The sequence below is a fragment of the Pollicipes pollicipes genome, unplaced genomic scaffold, assembly GCF_011947565.3.
Source record: "Pollicipes pollicipes isolate AB1234 unplaced genomic scaffold, Ppol_2.1 Scaffold_4740;HRSCAF=5597_pilon_pilon_pilon, whole genome shotgun sequence".
Taxonomy (NCBI): Eukaryota; Metazoa; Arthropoda; class Thecostraca; order Pollicipedomorpha; family Pollicipedidae; genus Pollicipes; species Pollicipes pollicipes.
Window position 1 is genome coordinate 7,283,090 of NW_023596545.1, and position 22,540 is coordinate 7,305,629.

At 51.0% G+C, this 22,540-nt stretch overlaps 1 protein-coding gene across 1 annotated transcript in view; it reads right to left on the bottom strand.

The window, feature by feature from the left end:
• Positions 1 to 3,956: 3,956 nt before the first annotated feature.
• The window catches only part of LOC119098665 (guanine nucleotide-binding protein G(o) subunit alpha), a gene marked incomplete at its 3' end in the record, with an annotated part of 52,387 nt that continues 33,803 nt past the window's right edge, over positions 3,957 to 22,540 (bottom strand). Inside the window, 4 exon segments of the mRNA XM_037221647.1 lie at positions 3,957 to 4,018; positions 4,423 to 4,552; positions 10,380 to 10,508; positions 11,159 to 11,319. Of these exon segments, the coding sequence (XP_037077542.1) occupies positions 3,957 to 4,018; positions 4,423 to 4,552; positions 10,380 to 10,508; positions 11,159 to 11,319 (482 nt within the window).

The window sequence follows — 22,540 nt, forward strand, 5'->3', positions numbered from 1 at the left end:
CCGGGTTACAATCATCCCGAGGTAATGATTGCTGGCTTGCACGAGCGGGGTAAGCTACCACGTCCATTAGGATAGTCGTTCGCGATTTCGATGGTGGCTTGGTATGCCCTTTGAAGTTATTTGATGGCACAATACCGCACTCGCTGCGGGTTATTACTTTCGATGCGGGGCCGTTTTTGCTGCCCGCCGACCGCCGCCTGGTGCCAGCTGCACCGCCGTAGCCGCGCGCCCTAGGGGGGATGCTAAGCTGGATGTCGGTGTTTTTGCGCCAAAAATACGCAATGGGGCTTATGGTGTCTAGGGATCAAGGCGCCGACGAAGGCCCTCTCTCAAGGCATTGCCTTGCCCTTTGGGAAATCCTGGACCCGTGCCTGCCTCATGAACTGAGGATGAGAACGTGTAGCGGACCGGGACACGCGAGCGAGGACCCCCACGGGGCGGTCGTGTGAAGGGGACCCCACTCGAGGACACCCGACAGGAGCCGTGCAGGGAGCATCACCTGAAGACCTCGTATGGCACGTGTCTTGTCCTGTCTCGGTGCCTCCCGTCAGCACGTTCTGGTGTGGTGTGAGCTATGTGAAATGACGTGCTTTTCTGGCACTCTTATTTCATGATTTCTCTGGCGGTGTCCGAGCAAATACTTTCTTGAGGAGACGGGCATCACGTGCTCCTTCTTGTGTGCCTGCTCCTCTGCGCTGAGGTGGAGCTGAAACCCAGTACAGCTCATGCACGCTGCTTATCTGGGGTGCATATCGATATAAGCGCGGAATTATTACGCCACTGAACACAACCCACAAGGATGGTAAGCTATCAGCTACTTGGAAGCTGAAGTGAAAAGGCATGAAACAGGAAAACAATGGTGTCGTCTGACAAACATGTATCGTTTATACACCATATGAAAACCAAGAACAGCTGGAGAAAGCACGGCGCACGCGCTCGAAATAGATCGAACAAATAGGCGAGCATACCTCGCAGCCACCTGGCAGCTGCAAATTCTGCGAGTCCAGCGTCACCCCGTGACGTGCTGGTTGGCACCATGTGCAGTGTAGGCGCATCACACCGCGTGCGCGTGAACGTGCCGAGTGGCGCGCTTCTGCCAGACAATTGAAGCCGCTCGGTAGCACAAGGTCACAGAGACAATGATGATCTGTCGCTGACAATGTTTCTGCACTTTGCTTGTGTGAAGAATGTCATGGGCATTTTTTGCTTGTTTTTTTTGTGCCCTGTTATCCCCGCAGCTTAGAGTCAGCAAAACCAAGCGTACAAAACCGATAAATAATGATCACGTTTTGAAAGGTGCACCAGCCATGACGCGATAACAGCAAGCACAGGTAGGTACTGATGGTAATTTGTTCTTAACGATTGCATGTACAATCTATTCATATACTATAATACACACAAAGCCACACAGAGTTTCTCCGACCACAAACTGCGCTTTCATCACTGGCGGGATTACTTACCTAATCCCGCGTCAACAGGCACAATCAATGTTCAAGGGAAGAGGCAATCTAAATTTCTTGCCATTCATTCCGGACTAGCTCTTTTGATCGGCTCTCTTGACACGTCAGTGCAGTATTCACGTGAATTTAGGAAGGCGACAGTGTTGCAAACTGCAGATGGTTCGACAACAGCCAACCAGAACGCAGAACTAGTCTATTTGGCGTGCGCTTCTTCAGATAGCTGTAGGTATCAGCAGCGGATAACTCGCCCGAGGCTGGCGTGTGTTGTCAGTGAATCGATTTCTGCCCAAAGGGATTATTCACACGAAATCGGCGCGTCGGCGCGCGATCCGAACGCCATGGTGCCATTGGCGCCACCAGACGGGGAGTGAGGTACCACCACCGGACGCCGGCAGCACCGCGGCGTCCGAACGGAGCACCGCCGGCCCAGCCGCATTTGTGCAGTGCCAGACGGAAGGGAGCCCTTCGAACTAACGCGGTGAATAACAAACAAGTCGGTTGAGCCGGTGGCTGCGTGCCAATTCAAATGGGTCGAAGGTAACAGTAATCTCTATCCTGATAAAGAGATCAAGGTTTGTTCGACTGTCGTTGCGGCGCGGACTTGGTTGCCATCGTGCTGCCGCCTGGCGATGACCAGGCAGGACAATTTTTTGACAAACTCCACAGTACTTCCGAGTTGGTTACGTTTCAAAGCACGGCCCGCAAGTTTCGCTTGAGCCAGTCAGTCACACACACACACACCTACACACACAGTCATCAAGACATAAATAAATCAGCATGTAAGCACATTGGCATGACTAGTACCGGCACGCCAACACGTCCACCGCCAACCAAGCTTGAGTCCGAAGAGCTACGCCCGCAAACACTAGCGCCCCTGGCGGCAAGCCGCGCAGGGCGCTATTGCTCGAGAGTCCAGCAGATGGCGCGCTCGCTGGCGGCTTAACGCAGCGGCCTCATAGAGACCGCAGCCGCGCAGGTTGTTGGCAATGATGACGTCCGTGACGGCGTCGAAGACGAACTGGATGTTGGTCGTGTCCGTTGCGCAGGTCATATGGCAGTAGATCTCCTTGTTGGTCGACTTGTTCTTGGCTTCGAACTGCGCCTGGATGTAGGCGGCCGCTCGCCGTACTCCTGCGCACCTGAGGGAACGCGGGCCGTACGTCTGAGCTCCTCGTCGGATAACGATGCCAATATATATATATATCTTATATATATATATATATATATATATAATATATATATATATATATATATATATATATATATCTCTCTCGCTCTCTCTCCTCTCTCTCTCTCTTCTCTCTACTCTCTCTCTCTCTCTCTCTCTCTCTCTCTCTCTCTCTCTCAACTCTCTCCTCCTCTCTATCTCTCTCTATCTATCTCTCCTCTCTATCTCCTATCTCTGTGTCTCTATCTCTTTCTGCTCTCTCTCTCTCTCTCTCTCTCTCTCTCTCTCTCTCTCTCTCTCTCTCCTCTCTCTCTCTCTCTTCGCCTGCCCGTCTAATCGTACCGTACGCCGAGGCATGACGTGGGCATTCTCATGCACAGTCATGCCAGCCTTCGTATCACGCCACACACTCCCTCGCACCCCCTCACGCCTGGTCCCCTACCGCGTGACGGAACCCTTTGGCCCCGTCACGCTCGGTATCGAGCTTTAACACGTCGGTCCTCCACCTCATCTCGTCAGCCCCATTACGCATCGCACGCCGACCACACGCTCAAACGACCACCAAGTTCGGCCACGAAGGCCTGCCGCAGCTTCAACCCCTGCGCATGGAGCCGCTCTGAACATGCCGTTCCGAGAAACGACACCGAGACGTCTCATTTCTGGAAGCTGCTCTCGTGGTATTCTGAAAAGCCATGCGCCGCAGAACTAACGAGGCAGTTCCGCCCGGAGGAGTCTCAGGTGGGCAGTGCCCTGGACGACACTCAGCGGGATACCCCGAGCGGGACGTCAGGGGAGGTACACACTGGCGGGATATCCCGAGCGGGACGTCAGGGAAGGTACACAGCTTCGGGATACCCCGAGCCGGACGTCAGGAAAGGTACACAGCTTCGGGATACTCCGAGCCGGACGTCAGGAAAGGTACACAGCTTCGGGATACCCGAGCCGGATTCATGGAAGGCACACACTCTGGCGGGGATATCCCGAGCCAGACGTCAAGGAAGGTACACACTGGCGGGATACCCGAGCCGGACGTCAGGGAAGGTACACACCGGTGGGATACCCCGAGCCGGGCGTCAGGGGTGGCACACACTGGCGGGATGCCCCGACCGCGCGTCAGGAAAGGTACACACCGGCGGAATACCCCAGCCGCGCGTCAGGGAATGTACACAACCGGCGGGATAACCCCGAGCCGGACGTCAGGAATTCGGGAAGGGAGTCGGGTGAGAACGCACTCACCGGGGTATTCGGGAAAGCAAATGGCGAGCGGCGATTTCTTGATCTTTTCCTCGAACAAGTCCTTTTTGTTGAGGAAAAGAATGATAGACGTATCGGTGAACCACTTGTTGTTGCAATGGGAGTCGAACAGCTTCAGGCTCTCTTGCATTCGATTCTGCAACGCGAACCAAACGTTAATCGCATGATTTGTGGTATCCTACATGCTATTTCTATAAGCATGGGCAAACTTCCCACGACCTGTGATTTCCACTTTCTGACTTACACAAAGTTGCTGCTAAGGGGAAGGTCCCCGGCAATTCAAATTTTAAGCTAATGCTTGCGGAAGAAATCAAAACCCGCCCATGGCCTCGCTCATGCCATCACAGCCACAGCAAAAACAGCAATCACCTAGTCCTTGGTCCGTTCTAATGCAGCGGAACGGCAGCACAATGACTGCGGTTGGCCGGGCCGCATCCACTCAACGCGCTCCCTTCCTCGTGCAGCACCTGCTCACCGTGCTATTGTCCCTAAGGCACTACCTGCTCACCGTGACCTCGTCCTTGTGCAGGATCTGCTCACCGTGCTCTCGTCCTCGTGCAGCACCTGGTCGTACTCGGACATGGCCACGCAGAAGATGATGGCCGTCACGTCTTCGAAGCAATGGATCCACTTCTTCCGCTCGGACCGCTGACCGCCCACGTCGAACAGTCTGCCGGCGTCAGCGCAGGCCGGTCAAGCACCCGCCAGAGAGCGGCGACTTCCGCCTCCGGTGACGAGCGGCGGCGACGGCGGCAAACATCCGGCGCGCCGCTTCGCGCCGACGCGGCGTGAGATGCTGGCAGCGACGGTCTGAAAGCGCCATCGCGTCCTGCTCGGATCTTTTACCAGACCCCCCTGGACGAGTACGCAGTGCCTTGGTAATACGCATCGGTTCCTTGACGGAGCGAAGTTCATTTGGTAGCGGAACTGAAGGCTAAATTTAGTTCACACATTTCAACGGGACGGAAATACCCAGATGCAGGCTGATCCACTCTGTCAAACAACGCCCTTGCACACACATCCGCGCAAAGAGCGTACGGGTGCGTAGCCCTCAGTACTTCCTCAGTACGGGTGCGTAACCCTCAGTGCTCTTCAGTACGGGTGCGTACCCTCAGTACTCATCAGTACGGGTGCATAACAACGAGCTGGATATTCACGCGATTGCTGATCACATACCCGCAGCGTTCCCGTATAGATTACGCATGCGGCGGATCATATCACAGCCCATCAACGGTACCATGGCAATCGCGTGCCTTCTGGAAACAGAGCTTTGGAACAAGCCGCATCAGAAAGAGTCATCCGATGCAAGAGATCCGCGGCAGGGTGCTAGGTGCCGACAGAGTGTCGACCACTGGGTTCTCGGCAGGAAGAAACGACCATAAACTTGAGTAGGGGAACAGGACCGGCCAGGGAGGTGGAAGTGGCAGCATGTTCTCCGTACGACGCAGCCAAAGTGGTGCAGGCGGTCAGCGGTTCCTTGTTAAAATACATTGCGGCGCAATGCATGCAGAGCAATTCCGTGTACACGAGCTGAGACCGTGCTCATCCCCGGGTTGCCTGTCTGATGCGTCTTCGCGGCGCGGCACTTCTTTACGTAGTACCCGGGCGGTGTATGGCGTCTCTGCTTATCAGGACTAATATGGCTCCTGCCTACGTCGTTATTCGGTTCGTAAAAGATACCGCTGCACGTCAGCTCCAGATTTGGTCTCAGCAGTGCTCAGCGCCCCAGGGCCCGTTAACCGAAAGAGATATCTACATCCACTGAAAACGATGGTCGTATGTAAAAAAGGAGGCGTTTTTAACACCATTGCATCTTACTCCATTCAGCTCGGGAAGTTGCCGTAGTCAGATAGTGTAATGATAAAAATTCAACCACCGGTGGGGAGTTAGACCAGGCAAATAATAATCAGCTACCAACACCGATACTTCGCCACATATGTGATGTGCAAACGGTAACCGCTGCGCATAAAGCCGGTGGGCGAGGTAAGCCTGTGGACCATGCCTGTTTCAAACAAACGCCGACGCGCCGACCTGTGACCGTTCCGCCCGCATGACCAAAACCTGCGTCCCCCGGCGGTGCGCGCGGTGGCAGGACAGCAAACATGCGTCCCCGGTGCATGCGGTGGCAGGACAGCAAACCTGCGTCCCCGGCGGTGCGTGCGGTGGCAGGACAGCAAACCTGCGTCCCTCGGCGGCGCGGTGGCAGGGCAGCAAGCCTGTCCCTCGGTGGTGCGTGCGGTGGCAGGACAGCAAGCCTGTCCCTCGGCGGTGCGTGCGGTGGCAGGACAGCAAACCTTCGTCCCCCGGCGGTGCGTGCGGTGGCAGGACAGCAAGCCTGTGTCCCCGGCGGTGCGTGCGGTGGCAGGACAGCAAACCTGCGTCCCTCGGTGGTGCGTGCGGTGGTAGGACGGCGCTCCCTCAGATACCGAACCGCCTGCGTGCGGTGGCAGGGCAGCAAGCCTGTGTCCCTCGGTGGTGCGTGCGGTGGCAGGACAGCAAGCCTGTGTCCCTCGGCGGTGCGTGCGGTGGCAGGACAGCAACCTTCGTCCCCCGGCGGTGCGTGCGGTGGCAGGACAGCAAGCCTGTGTCCCTCGGCGGTGCGTGCGGTGGCAGGACGGCGCTCCTCACATACCGAACCGCTTGTCTCCTGAACCAGTTACCGGCGGATTCAAGGCGACTGGATCCCACAAGTTTTAAGCTAGCACGCTGAAAAGTCACCCTTTGTGTAATAGGGCTGTCTGATACTGTTTGTGCATGCATGTGAATTATATTTTTCCCTTATTCTTTTCCGTGTTTTTGACGTGCTCTACTATCTCTCTGATCAATGCCGCTTCAAAGCCAATGTGGGGAGGAGTTAATTGGAGTGTCGGCTGGGTCAAATACCCTCCGAACTCTTGCGCCGGAGGTCGAAGAGCACTACTCAGCATGACGGAACTCTGTGCGATCTACGAATGCACTTGTGCATGCATGCACATATACCCATGGGTGTATTTCAGAGCCCATGGGAATAAGGATGCGCTGTGCCATCCTGGCATAACAGAAATATGACATGTTCCGCATGATTACCATGGTGAACAACGAGCTGTATCTTCCGATCACTAGGTGACGTTCAATTCCAGGACAATGACAAAGCTTCGAAAAACACGTTGCCGTGACAACCACGCTGATTGCCCGCAATTGCATGAATGACATTCCGAAAAGACCAGTCGTAACATGGCGTGGTCCACGAATTCGTGACGTGTCATTCATCCCTCGCAACCCAAAATAGCACAGCCATCCGTCCACGGCACGTCCGGCTGTTGCAAAGGCCCGGAGGGCCGCCGCGAGTCTCGACTTGAGGGCACAGCGCAGCAGCAGCACACCGGGGACAGCGGTTAGTTAGTTAGTACGCACAAATTCCGAGCACTGCGTCATGGTCACTTGCTCGTATCAATAACGGAATCCGGGTTCCGTGCACCATGAAAGAAAATCAAATCATCCTGGACTTAAACAACACCTTTAAGAATGCATATTTAATATATTGGACCCCAATACACCCTCCAACAAGATCAAAACCCCTCTACTGTCCTGGAGCCCGGGCACGGTCACGGTCCTGGACAGGAATCCGGTGGCACCTCTGCTCATGAATCAGGGGCGCAACCACTGGAGAGCTGGAGAAACAGGTCCTCCACTTATCACGAAAGGGGATTCTGGCCCCTTCAATTTGTCCGTAGGATGCACAATTTTTCACAGTCTGCCATTTAGGATGCCATTGTCAGGTTAGGGTGTCCCCCCCCCCCCAGATTGCATTTCAGTTTGACCTCTCTAATAACGATTTGCCCCACCACAAACTCAGACACATGGTTACACCCACGGCATATGTTATGTTGGAGAGGAGACTTTGATCAAGCGTAACCGAAGCAAAGCGCCGATCCCCTAGCTAGGGGGTCGGAGCACTTCCGCTTTCGGTTGGGGATCACGTGTCCAGAACGTTTTCCAATCCAGTACTGAAGTCCCGCAAGGCAGCATTCTAAGCGTTCCGCTTTTTGCTAGTGTGGCCATTGACATCAGTGACGTTTTACCCTACAGCGTGGATCGTTCATCGTCCGTGGACGATATTGCTCAGAATAGTCTTAACAAACCAGCGGCATGGAGTAGGTAGAATTGCATTGTGTTACGTCCAAAAATACGTGTTGTACGCATTTTGCAACAGAAGACGAGCGTGCGACGATCCTCACTCAGAACTCTGCGGTCGACTGGTGGCATATCTTAACAACGTGAAGTTTCTTGGCCCGTCCTCGATCGATAGTTTGCGTATGCTTGCCATTTCAAGCGGCTTCGCCAGCGCTGTTTTAAAGCCATCCAGATATGAAAATGATTTCAAGAATGACATGGCTCTGATACCTTCATTTTGATGCCCCGATAACAGAGCGGTGGTCGCATAAACTGAATACAGGCGGGCCATGAAATGGTCTTTGAAGCCGTGGCGACCGAAAATAAACAATCCCCATGGTCATCATCATCATCATCATCATCATCATCGAGATGGGGCCGGACGACGTCACGTTACCTTCTGATGTGGTTGAAAATCATGGTAGAATTTTTCATAACTTAAAGCGTTAAAGCCGGACACCGTTGGCTTTCTCTTATGACCCGTTATTTGTTTCGAGTCTCTGGCTCAATCAGGGCGCAACTGACGCTCCTTTTTGTGACGTAGTGTTCAACCAAGCGTAACCGGGAGAAGGATTGGGCTCGTCCAGCGTAGCCAGGGCGTTACCAAGGGGTAAAGTTGTAGAGAATGGTCAGTTTTCCATTGAGCGTAACGTAGGGTAACCGTGTAACGTTCGTGCTTACGCCCAATCACGAACGCAGCCCAGGGACTTTCTAAAGAAGATCTGGAGATTCCTTCCGATGTGAGATTATGTTTCGTTTCATGTAAGAGACAGTTCATAACACAAGAACGTAAACATCCTGCCTGCTTGAACGTAGCACTTCCCTGCGGACAAAAACGAGCGTCATCTTTCCATCTGGGTGAGCTGTCATTCCACAAGTGGACAAACGTCAAGCGACCCCTCCGGCCTCACGGGTGGCAGCTCTCTCCTGGAACAGCAGTGCCCTCTCTCGACGGACGCGAGCAGGCGCTTCCTGCGGCCTCGGCACACGTTTCCTCCGGAGGTGGCCGGGAGTTCCCTCGGATGCGCGGTGCGGGACTGCCAGATTACCCGATCGTTTTCGTCTTTGTAAGAGCTACAGCGGTAATGGTGCCAGTAGTGGGAGCGCGCTGATAACGAGGAGAGACGGGGGGGGGGGGGGGGCGCCTGGATGCAAGAAATGGGTCGATCCGTTGCCTGATGGATGCAAACAACGGGGAAGGGCTATACTACTTGGAAATGTATACTGCTGATGGAATGCCGCGTGTGTTACTATCCGCACGCATTTCTTGTCATTTCTTCCACGGCAAAAAGTACCAATTCGCGATAACCAGTAACGACTCCACACATTTCAATGCAGAGTCGTGATCGGGAAATTATGAACGGAAACTTGAAGATGCATTAAAGCAAAATTTCCTGATAATTATCTCCCGATGGCGTTTTCCCCGTCACTTGCGAAACTCTTTCAAGGTCAGGTGGTGCCTTGCAACAACATTTGAGACTTTGATCACTAAAATAGTCCCACTAATCACAGTACAAAAACACAGGGCCAAGACACCCCCAGGCTGCTACGCAATACGAATGTGCTGGAATAAAGACCGCGTGTTTTCCCACATCCGAACACTGGGCCCAATATATTTTCATGGAGCGCCGCGATTGGGGGCGGCTCGCAGCTCAGCGCCAATAAACTTACGCAGCATGGTGCATTTGCATTCCCCGCCAGGCCGCAGTGGAAGGAGCACCGCCGACGGGATGTGGGCAGCCATGGGTCCCTGACACCGTCTCAGTTGAGTACCAGCGGGTGGCTCGTAGCTTTCGTACCCAGGACATAATAGCGTCACACGATGGTCCATGGTCACGCCGGACCAGCCCCGACCGAAAACGGCCGGATGGTCCACAGTCCCGGAAGGCGGACGCCCGCCCAGCACCGCCAGGGACTCGGCGGTCCGGTCTTCCATTAGCCCGGGCCGTAACGACCGCACGCTGTCCGTCCTCCGGGAGAGAAAAAACACGGCTCATCGCCGCCGCGGGCTAGCGAAGGACACGGCCCGCCGGGCGTTGTCTGGCCCGGTCTCGAGTCTCGCTGGAGGGGGGTCTACGGGAGGCTGGCCGGTTACGTAAGATGAAGGCGGCTGCCCAATCAAGCAAGCCTGAAATTTCGTATGACCGCGTGCGACCCACATTGTGCCTCCTGCGCCTCAAGGGACCAGTGTTGAGCCTTGAAGTGGTATGAGCTTTGCAGGTGCGCAGTGAGAGGAATCGTGCAAGAGAGCAGACCTCATGGACAAGGCAGACGGCGCCTGCGAGAGTACGTCACTCGAGTGGTGAAGGAAAAGAAGTCTGCCGTGGCCCTGCTTCACTACGTACTTAAAGTTGAGGTTTTTGAAGGAGAAGTGTACTTCGACGATGCCAGTCGTTTTGACCCGGGTTCGCAGGATGTCTTGCACAGTTGGCTGGTAGTCCTTGGCACCCAGGCGCGCTAGGTCATCTAGGAAACTGGAAACAACGAACACAGTGCAGTGAGCAGGAAACAACACAGTGCAGTGAGCACATCGGTCGTGTATAGAATGATGGGTTGCACAGCCCCGAAAGGGATCTATCAACATTGCCTATCTATCAACATTGTGGTGGTCGCTGCCAAAGTATGTCCAAGCTGAAGGTCGCGTCAGTGGCCGAGCTCGAGTATGACACCAGTCCCGTGACGTCAGTCGGTACGGGCACGCGCCTCGACGGGCCAACGTCCAGCGTCCACATCATACCTGCTCCTCAGACATGGGCCGGAGCTCGTGACGCACGCCGCCCGGCAATGTGATTCGGTGAAGTCTTCCATCACAGCCCCATATTGCAGAGTTCAGGGATAGTTGATCGTAACTGACATGACAGCTGAGAGACCAGCTCGGGCATCGTTTTTACCACGGAAGCACTGCGGGCATCGTTTGCACCGCGGATGCGCATCACAGATTGTGTGACGCTAAGCCAAACCATTCTGTAACCAGACTGATGCAACGTCACGGGGAGGTACCCCTGTTCAACTATTAATGGGGGATTGCGTCGAATTAACACAAAAAACACACGCGCACACAACAAGGATATGCTTTGGTGAGCACATGCAGCCTAGACGCCGCAGGCATGCCGTCTGCTCTCACTATTTGGCTGAGTCGTTCAGCTGGTACTCGTTGGACCTGCCGAAGCACTCCTGCACGCCGCCGTCCAGCCAGAGCCGGTTCATGGCCGCCAGCAGCTCGTCACTGAACGGCTCCGTGTCCTCCATCCGGGAGATGACGTCCATCACCATCTTGGCGTCCGGCTGGGGGCGTCGGACAGGCGCGATGCCGAGGACGGACACCAAACGGACACGCCAACGCCTCGACATCTTGCACTCATAACGCACGGCCTGTTTCCGTTAAGCCGTGTTTTCTGTTGTGTGTGCAGCAAACGTTCTCGTTTTCTATTAATTATACTTCAGCAACGGTGTCGAACAGCCCGTATCGGCATTGCGCAGAACTTAACCCGACATCAACCGGACTCCTCAACGGCGCACCATTGACCGGACGGGGGCAGATTTGACCCCCCACTTATCTCAAAAACGGCTGGGCCGAATTCAGAAATTCAAATTGCAATGAAAGTGCCGTGGTATGCAGTCTCAGGCCACACAACAAACTTAGGTTTAGGTGCGCATTAAGGTCACAGGTCAAGAAAAGATATTAGAATGATACTTTGGAACATCTGACCGACTCCACAACGTACTTCATTTAGAAGCGTATCTTGTGGTGTGAAATCACAGCGCCCTGATCAAACGTGCTGAAAAGGAAGACGTTCTAGGCTGCGTGCGCCGTACTAGGTCTGTAATCAAGGTCACGTGCCGTGCAAATGAGCACTGAAACCTTGGTCTATGTGCCAATTTTTGTCCATTTTTTCTGACGTGTCTGAACCATCTAAACGCGAAGTGGCAGAGCTTAGCCGCAATTTTGGATACCATGAAAGTGGGCAAGGCTGTTACTTGTCTATGAACTCTCTCAGATCAGGGTCAAATGGATCACCTCGGCGTCGAATAACCAGTTGGACCGATTTTTGCGTTGCTTTCGACGGTTTAACCCTGCCGATAGCGTAGCCTGATGCCCTTCAACCCCGCCACCAGCCTCACGTGGTCGTCGGTTTGCGTGTGAGGCTGATGTAGGTCAGTCATGGTTACTATATAAGCCATAACTCAGTCGCGTAGCCTGATGCCCTTCAACCCCGCCACCAGCCTCACGTGGTCGTCGGTTTGCGTGTAAAGCTGATGTAGGTCAGTCATGGCTACTATATAAGCCATAACTCAGTAATTGTTACGGATCATTGCTTGAAACTTGGTACAGGCATCCGCCATAGTCGTATCTAGGACATCTTTTGTATCTTCATAATTTTCAGCCGGAGGCTAAGAAATGTGGAATGTACTTTTGTCAATATTATTTGTGTTATTTGACATCCCAATGTTTCAAAGTGCAATATGGAAACAACACAACGACAAGGCATATGAATGACGAAATAAGTGGCGTACATTTGCAGTTTTCGTGTTTAAAATGTCTTCTTTTTTTGGCTTCTGTGTCAATTTCCCTGCGGCTATGCGCTTCTGTCCAAAGTTGGCAAACAATACGCCACTATGACGTCACCTACGCTTGACCTATTATGGGCTCGTAGTTGTTTTTCACAATACGGCAAATAACTTATTGTTCACCGCTAATTTTGCTGCCATACCTCAATGCATTCATTGAATTATCGCAAACATTGGACAGGGGGCAGATTTGACCCCTTCTCCTCCCCGGTCAATGCTGGGGGAATAATGTCAACATGCGAGAAACATCACCACAGTACCGACTTCAACCGTCACCGATAGAGGGCTGACGCTGGACCGGCAGGTGAAAATGAGCTGCGTATTTGAACTTTATCGTGGTGCTGACTGGAATATATCCATTTTGTGTGATCTAGTACCCTCACTCGCTCACTTTAACCCCTGTGCGATACTGTGATCGATGCCGCCAGTGCGTCCTCAGATTAGGCTGCAGAGGCTGCTACAGCACTCCTTTATTGTACGACCGGCACACGAGCCATTAAGGCGCTGGTCTCAGTGCTTAATTAAACGGCAGCGAGTATATTTTGTTGTTGCGTGCAGGGTGTTTATGAAAATAACACTCACGGTGCAGCCAGTGGTGGGAAAGTGTCTTTTCCGTTGCCGACGAAATTTGGAAACAGCCTTACTTGTCACTTGGAGGCAAATCTATCAGAAACCATCGCACTAAAACTATAAAAGCGACAAACCACACAGAACAGAGAAAAATAAAGTGCAGGTGAGTAATAAACATATTAATCTTTTCATTTCGTAAGGTCTATTTGTTTGGCAACGTATAATTTGCTGACCATGTCAAAAGCTCCGGCGGTTAATGCGTACGTTTTAGTGCATGAGTGGCCGGCGCAGCGGGCTTAAGCTTGGTGAGTACGTCAGCTCGGTTAAAACCTAAGCCGTCGCATGCGCGGAGAAAGGCAGGAGCATGTATGTTCAGCGGCCGCATCATAACTATAGATGACACATAACAAGCCCCATGCACTATGTCACGACATACTGGGGCAATGCCAGTGTTGGAGAGGGAACCCTGACAGCGTTTGACCCACCGATCAAAACCCTTCTTCACCGCTTTGCTATCAGCTGGACACCCTTTTTGACGCTACAAACTGCGCTACCTTAAGCTGAGTAGTCGCGTAAGTCAATATAAGTACGTTACTGTGTTGTTTCAGAACACGGCTTTGGCCTATGTCTAAACTGCAGTGTCTGAAATGAAACTCCATAGCTTTCATAACTGCCCGATATTGAGATTTCTAGCATTTATAATTCACGCCTGGGAAACTTTCTACCCCTCAACAAAAAACAAAACAAATCCAACAATGGATAAGTTTTTTCATGGCCTTGGGTACCATGGATGGCGTGTTAATGTTCACGTAACGAGCCGTACTTAGCGAGATCGGTTGATTGCTTTGGAATTCGGGCGCTGCGACTATTTCTTTATGTGACGACCATGTTCAGTGTATAGTAACTATTACTGATTTAAGCGTCGCTCACGGACCAAAACAGCCGCTTTTTAAGGAAGCATTTGGGCGGCGTGCATGTCATAACGGACACAGCAGTTCTATGCCACCCTGTTGTGGGTACATTCATGTCCGGCACATCATATTTTTCAGATGTGGACCTAGGACCTAATGTCCATACACCACAAACTTATAAAAGTATGGCAAGGAATGAAACGCTTCGCTCCATAAACTCGCATTATGGCATTATAATTGTCTGCAACTTAACACTCGCCCGGGTTGAGGGCTGCATACCCTTCGCTCGCGTGGGAGGTCGATTTGCCCCCCCCCCCCTGAGATCTCGGGAACTAAGACAGCCAGAAACACCATATTCACCGAGTGTGTTAACCTGTACGTGAACTCACTTAGGTTAAATTTCGAGGTTCCTAGGTCATGATTTTCGGGTCAAATAAGGTCAAGCAAGGTCAAATGTCAGGTTGGTCTCCAAAGTGCCCCCAGAACCTAGATAACTGTTTCTAAGCAAAAGGTCACATGCCCATTTAAGGTCAGCGACCTTGTTTGACCTTTTGGAGGTCACGCTTACCAAAATCATACAATAATGCTCTGAGTTTTGCACTTGCATAAGCGACAAAGATAACGCTAGACAAGATGTTTCGAAAAACAAAAAGGTTTACCTGGGTCATTTCAGGTCAATGACCTGTTCTGACCTCAAAAAAGTCCATGGAAGGTGCATAATGCATAATGCTGTCAATAAATTCGAAATGAGCACCAGGAAACTATCCCTTACAGCAAGCCCTAGAGGAATAAAACAGGTTGGTTTTGACGTTGATCTGACCTTTATACCTGATCTTGGGTCAACGTAATTGCTCATTCAATATTTTTGCTACCTAAAAAAGCCTTTCAGAGATGTGTGGCTTCGTGTAACACTCCGTTGTTGCATCAGAATGAACGACTCCCTAGAAATTGACTCAGCTGAAAACATGGCCCGACTTTGACCTTCCATAGGTCAGCGTCCTTACAAGGTACATGTAAATTTGTTATGCCAAACGATCCGCTATTCAGTTGTCTACAGCTATGTCAAATTTGGTGGCCGTCAGACCCAGGAGAGGCCGCGTGTCCGGCACTGGGCTGGCCGCATGCCGGCACATGTCAGGCCGGTCCGGCACATCATGACCCCTCCGGTCATGTGTCCAGCACTGGAGCAGATGCCTGTTCAGCACTGGGCTGGCCGTATGCCGGCACATGTCAGGCCGGTCCGGCACATCATGACATCTCCGGTCATGTGTTCAGCACAGGAGCAGATGCCTGTTCGGCACTGGGCTGGCCGTATGCCGGCACGTGTCAGGCCGGTCCGGCACATCATGACCTCTCCGGTCATGTGTCCAGCACTGGAGCAGATGCCTGTTCGGCACTGGGCTGGCCGTATGCCGGCACATGAGAGGCCAGTCCTGCACATCATGACCCCTCCGGTCATGTGTCCAGCACTGGAGCAGATGCCTGTTCGGCACTAGGATGGCGCACGTGCAGCACTGGAGCGGCCGCGTGTCGGGCACAGGTGAGGTCGAATGTCCAACGCAGGGCTGGAAAGCACTGGCGCCGGGTTGTGCAACGCTTAGCTCTCGCCCTGATTCGCTGTTTTTTATAACAAGGACTAGTAGAGAGAAGGGGGAAAAACTTCTTCGCAGCATTTCTGTTTTTGAGAAGGAATGCGTTTCAGGAACACTGCGTGGCGATTGACGATAAACGGACGGTGCGGGCGGCGAGGCGACCCTGACATGCTCTAGACGATAAATCTATGCTTAGCGCACATAGAACTACACACCAACGCACTCGCCTTCAAAGAGGAACCCACCTGTTTGGATTAAGTGTTACTGTAAGTTATAGTCTCGCACATAGGAGCACAGAAAATATAATTGTTCGATTTCCAGAAAAAATTTGACTCTTGACATATTTTTACCTCGCGTCATAAAACTTTTCACCAATCGTAAGATCTAGTTAAGACTAAACTATCGTTCTTGTAAATGCGTGGCTCTATCTAGGTTAGTTTGGAAAGGGGAGGGCTCGCATCGATCGCCCCCCTCCCCCACATAAATTTGCGTCATGAAAATCGACGAATCAGGGCGAGGACTAATGAATGAGCCGTGACCAAACATCATGTTTAACATGCTTATCATGCGGTTGTTATTTTCACGTGTGTAGCCTTATTGACATTACCTTCACAACGAAAAGAAGGGAAATGTCCTCTGCTAGGTCATTCGATGAAAAATGGGTGGGTGTTGCCTGCACACACATAAAGTTTGGGGACACTCCAGTCTTCAAACCCGACATCACCCCTATGGTGCTCATAGGTAAAAATTATCTGACTAAAAGTATCAAAGATATTTAACGTCACCATTTGCTGGGGGTGTAATTGGATGCGATGAGTAATTGCAGGAGTCCCAGATCGCACCAGATCGGCTTCTTGTATGAGCCCGCATTACACCCCTCGTAGATTGATATTCATAACTATATTCCATACAGCAGGGCAATAATCAATTCAACACTGAAATGCAGCTGCCTGTTAACCAATCACCTTCATAAATACATGTGCCTGCGTGCGTGCGTGCGTGCGTGCGTACGTGCGTGCGTGCGTGCGTGCGTGCGTGCGTGCGTGCGTGCGTACGTAGGTGATCATATACTTAAAGACTCGCATCACGGAAATAAACACTGAATGATGGTTGAGAGTCATCTAATAAAAATGTCAGAAAAAGGCATATTTAACATACCTAGCCCAGCAGGGATGTGTATTTTCATATTGAGTTTAGGAGGAGGGTGCCCCTCAGCCAGAGGTACAGCTCCATGGTTTTATGTATCATTATTTAATCATCATTTTTCATCCTTTAATTTTGGGAGTTTAGAACTCCGCAAAGAAATGTTCAGAAACTTTCCCCCTGCTATCAGCTCTGAAACGAAAATGGGTCACATCTAGCGGAGGGGGAACTTTCATTTGCATTACGGAGGTCGGCTTAGTCCTTGATTTCTTCTTGAGCCCCCCCCCCCCCCTCCCTGAACCCTAGGTATTTTGCAAAACTGCATCTCTGTAGCTCTGCATCTATCGATTATCATGGTTCTACAAGTATCTGGAAATGATTTCCATCTTTCTTTAGTGATGGTTTGGTTGGTTTGGTTTTGTTTGCTGCAAACAGCTGAACGCGTTGGCAACCTTCTCTATCTTCGCATGCCACCATTATTATTTGCATACTTCTTAACATGGTCTTAATAAATGGAATATACTTAGAGCTCCATGCAATATTGGTATCAGCAGATGCACCAGGCACTTTTGAACAACTATTCTACATTCATTCTGAACAATGTACAGTAAATGACAATCTAAAGGATCTGATATCACACCTGTCAACTAGTCAGTTCGCTAAATCTGAGGTGCTTCGATTAGCGCATGAGGCCCATGCCCGCGATACCCGGCCTTTACCCTACAGCCGCTTTTCCTCTCGGCAACAGGAAGCCCAGATGAATCATGACATGCGCCGCTCAAATATCATCCGTTGACCACTGAAGCTGCCTTTCGCGTATCCACGGACAAGGAGCCCCTTAGACCAGCAGGGCTTTTTAACGCTATTACTAGGAACACCCTAAATGGGGGATCCTTAGAAGAGACGAGCAGCAAGCCTGGTGGTTAGCGACGTCTTTCAAACCGGTAAGCTTCTCACGACACAAAAATATCCAACAGCAGCCTACAGCCTTGCAATAAGCCGATGCACAGCCGTGTGGCAACCATTCCAAATAATCGGTCTTAATGATACAATTATCAAAAACGCTGCGCAGCGGAATGATCATGTTCGCCACGAGGTGCCGAGGCCATCCACGATTCTCACGACTGGTGAAAGGCCGAGTTATGTGGAGTTTTACACTGTGTGAACGTTAAGTGAGTCTTGGCTGAAAATCTGTGAAAAACACTGATCTGACGGTCATTGGTCAAAAACATCGCGCTCCCGCTGATCTGTGGCGCAAGCACTGGTGTAGCATAGCTTATAGAATATTTATGTGGCCTGCTCAAAGCTGTGCAAATTAAGGCTGCTATGTTTGGCAACATTTTGTTGTTCAGTTTGCTCCTACAGCGAAATGCCAATGTTTCCAAATGTGCTCTACACAAGCCTACGCTGCAAGTGTTAGCAAGTACAGGCCAGCAGTAAACTTTAAGTTTTGTCTAATTGGGATGTTATGCTGTAGATTGTTTCCATTTCGCAATTTTTTCACCACACAGCCCGCAAAAAGTGTCCACATTTGCCATCGACCAGATTCTGTAAATCCGTAGCTTTTCCGCTCCTGGGTGCAGTTTCAACGGTACGACGGCAACGGGGCGATATCGAGGAGAAACAATTTTTTGCGTATATTCTGGAAGGGTGAAAAAATTTTCTCCCTCTGCCCCACTTATCCTGTTAAACTACATCCTTGGCAACAAATGAAAAAATGAAGCAAGCTCAACGAGCCTCGGTAATGAACGGCCGTAACTCAACTAGAATATTCACAACAGTGGTGCATTACATAACGGACAAGGCCCAGATTACCACAAGAATGCGTCACCACATCCGTCCTGCCAACCCACTGGGTTCCATGGTCGACCACACCGAACTGCACAAGTTCAATAGTCGCGACCAAAATAGATGTTGTCGCAGAACTCATTAACGTAATCCGATCCTGCTCCTGCTGAAGTTGCATCCGGTCGCCCCAAATCCCATACTGCCGCGCGATAAATGACCTGGAACCCCGTGGCGTCATATGTACATGATGACGATGGCATAGTCTCTCTGGACTAATTCGGCATATCGATGGCATACCGTGGGTACGCACATTGTAACATCCGAGGGTACCTGCACCAACCCCACTTCAAAGTTATGGCATGTTGTCATATGAACGTCACTGAATGTTGACGCTTTAAAATGTCAGCCAGACAAGTAAAAAAAAAAGAAGACCGAGGTTCATAAGCCTACCTATTGTGCTTCATATGCATAGTACAATTACAGGTCGCTGTCTGCTTACGATGAGAGAGGAAAGCATATATTATCAACAAAGTGCAGCATCAACATCATCCAACTAATAGCATCCGCTTTCGCGATCACGGTAAGTAACAAAGAAAACAATGATACCAGACATTCCGGTAGCCTTAAAAAGTCTAAATCTATATAATGTGGAAGATGATCAGGGGCGAATAGTCATAAAATGCTAACAATTATCCACCGCACCTAGACGTATTTCCTGCATGGACTCCGCATTATGACTGCGGTGACCGCGATTGTTTTCGTTCCTTACACTCTGGTTCACCTCCGGTGCACTGCTGACCCCGGTAGTGATTTCATGCTGTTATGGCATCCAGTTCATGGAGGAGGCGATCGCTTGATCATGCAATGTAATAACATGAGTTCAGGGGAGGATCTTCTAAAGGCAGGGTGAGGACCGACATCATCAACATCATTCTCAAATATTTGTTGATCCTTGACTCGAATGACAGAATGGGCCAAAAGAGAACAGTATGGCATATTTCGTCCATGCCCCCTTGGACCATACCAGGGTCATAGGAAAAAAGACGCTTTCGAAAACTATCTTCTTTCATTTCACTTCTCACAAAAACGGTAGCAGTTGAATACATAATTAGTTGGACTAACAAAAGTCACATGGGTAGTGGTCAGGTGTAATTCAACTAACTTTCCCGTTAGTGAGCACGTACCTAACAGGGTATATAACAGCACCGTCCAAGTAAGTTGTTCCGCTGAGGTAATCCTGGCAACATGCTGTTTTTTGTGCCGAGCAGATCATTAGTACCTAATCACATGCACCTTAGTGTTCAAAAAAGGAAAATCCTAACAAACAATCCAAGAAGGGAGTAAGTTGGTCACAGGTCATTTAGCCCACCAGTCCTATAAACGAACCAGCACGCATTTCATTCATTAACGACAATGTGTCATTTTGACGGGAAACCGCAAAGCAGTCATCTTCTTCCAAGCTGGAATGTTCATCCATCTCACCAAACCAGCGTCCGTTAAAAGATTGATATGCGTAAGTGGAAACAAAAGTGTCGGAAAGTTGTTCTGAAATTTATGAACAAAAATCCTACCCGACTTTCATTTTTATGAGACTATCTTCGGGAACATTACATAGGCTCTGTAAACGAAAACGTTAAGATTGTCCGCATCAAAGTTGGGGGCGCTGTGCCTAGTCTAAAAATTTGCGTGGGGAAGCGCTCCTACTGCCCGCCTCCCCCCCCCCCCTTCCTGCCGTAACTATGAACCGTGCGCCTAGCACTGTAGGCTGAAGGGCTCATGAGCCCTCTCAGGCCACCAGCCTCGTGGACAGTAACGAACCGTTAAAAACATTCCAAAAATAGGATACCATTGTTTAAACAACACACACATTGGCGGAAGCCTGGTGGGAGGTTTGACCTGAATTAGAGGTTGGGCTATTCCCGAACTTTCACTAATCCACATTTAACGATTAAGACAAGGATCAGGCATAATGAAATAAGCTCGCTTATGACTACTGAAATGCTTTTACGCGCAAAAGACTGTTCTAGGCAGCAATATTTCAATTTTTAGTGAATATGCTCCTTAATACGTTATCGCTTGATTGTGTCATGGAACGTTTCTTTGACGTCAGAGAGGCTGCCAAATTGGCCGTGGAAAACTGCCAACGAAGTGGACGAGCTGACTCACTTGTATCACTCAACTTGCCAGGAGGTGGCGGTGTGTTAATGGAGCGTGTCCGTGGAACCGAATATCAGTATGTGCTCGTGTTTCGGCCCTTTCACACGGTGGTTTTTCATACTTGCCCGTGATTTTATATTGCAAGTCATTTGATTTCCAGTCCTATTTCCGTCATAACTCGTACCACTGTGCATGTTCTTGTATTACATAACGCAAACACCCACGGTTATCGAAGTTTGCGTGAAACGCATCACCTTAGTCCAGGGCTAAAGGTAGTCTGCTATGCCACAAATTGTGCTGGTATACGCCGGTGGTAGAATAGCTAGGTGGTAACTGCCGTGGCCTCAAGTCCTGTATAACCAGTGAGGTGGTAGTAGTCGTGTGACGTTTCTTTGACGTCATGCATGACCGGGCGGCCTTGAACAAGTCTGCACAAGTTCTCGGCGTCAAGGTCAGGAGCCAGGCTTTGCACATGAAAAAGGACAGGGCTGTGAATTGCACTAAATTATCTTAAAAACGGCTATATCAGTTCAAAACTCTGTACAAATGTGGGACGCTCTCTTAAATGACGTCATCGGTCTCCGCACACTCGAATCCATGCAATAGTCACCAAAACCTCATAATTCCAGGAAGCTGCCAAGCAAAGCTGAAGAAAGGTCGGCGCAACACAGCGGCGGCAACGACGCCTGAGAACAAAAGTGAACGACTCCTGAAATAAGTGACGCCATAAAAGTGTAACAGCCGCCGTTGGATGCTGCCAACTGCCGGCTCTCGCGCCACGGGGCTTGCGCCGCGGCGCATAAGTCGTCCAGCCCACGGCCACCATAAAATAGGCCAAACAACTGCCACAGATGTAACGCGAACTGCGGTCAAGCTGAACCCATGCCGCACGCCCAGATAAAATCACGCTACGTGTCGAGTGCGCCGCCGAAGGGCGATATGGCACTGAGCTCACGCAATCATATACCCTACAACTCCAGTACAGCACCATCACTTCACTTCCGTCCGAGCCATTGCCCCGACCAACGGCTAGACTGACCCCCTCCGTCTGGCACGATCTGGCACCATTGCGGAAAGGTGATCTTGGCTGAAGTGCAGCGTACTGCGCAGATCACTTGATCGGACATCCAGCCTTGCCAAGGATGTAGCCTAGGAAAGGGTAGATGGCAGTGTTGCCCTCCCCTCCCCCCTCCCCCCTATGGAGAAGAGGCTTAGGGTCCTCTTCAAGTGTCCAATCAGCATCAAATACAGAATACATTTCTTGAGAAATTGGCATACAAGAACAATTTTGAATGTGTTTGTTACGAGGTTTGCAAAAGAGATCAGGGTTTCTGAAGCGGCCAAGAGGACCTTACTGATCCGAAATGGTGTTATTGTGCAAAAAATGGTCTTAATCCACAGGGGTAGTTAAGAGGCGCCCCTCCCCCCCCTCTCATAGGCTAGTTCTTTACCACAATTGGCTGCTGACAGAAAGTTAAAACGCATAGCAATGCGTTCTCACTACTCCCCGTCCGCCCCCCCCCCTCCCCCACCCGGGTGTGCCCCTGCTTAAATTTCAACGCAAAAGCGCTTTTCAAGAACCTAGCCTACCCCTAGTATATATGCCAGGCATTAGAGAAACCACGAGAGCCCATCATAGAGGTTATCGCCCCCTCAAAGCGAATTCCTAGCTGCGTGCTGTTTCTTCGCGTGCGACCGTCACCTACCCTTTATTACCACATTCGTCAGTGATTTCTACGCCAGGTCCGCACCAAGCGGCGCGGGCAAGCTGTTACA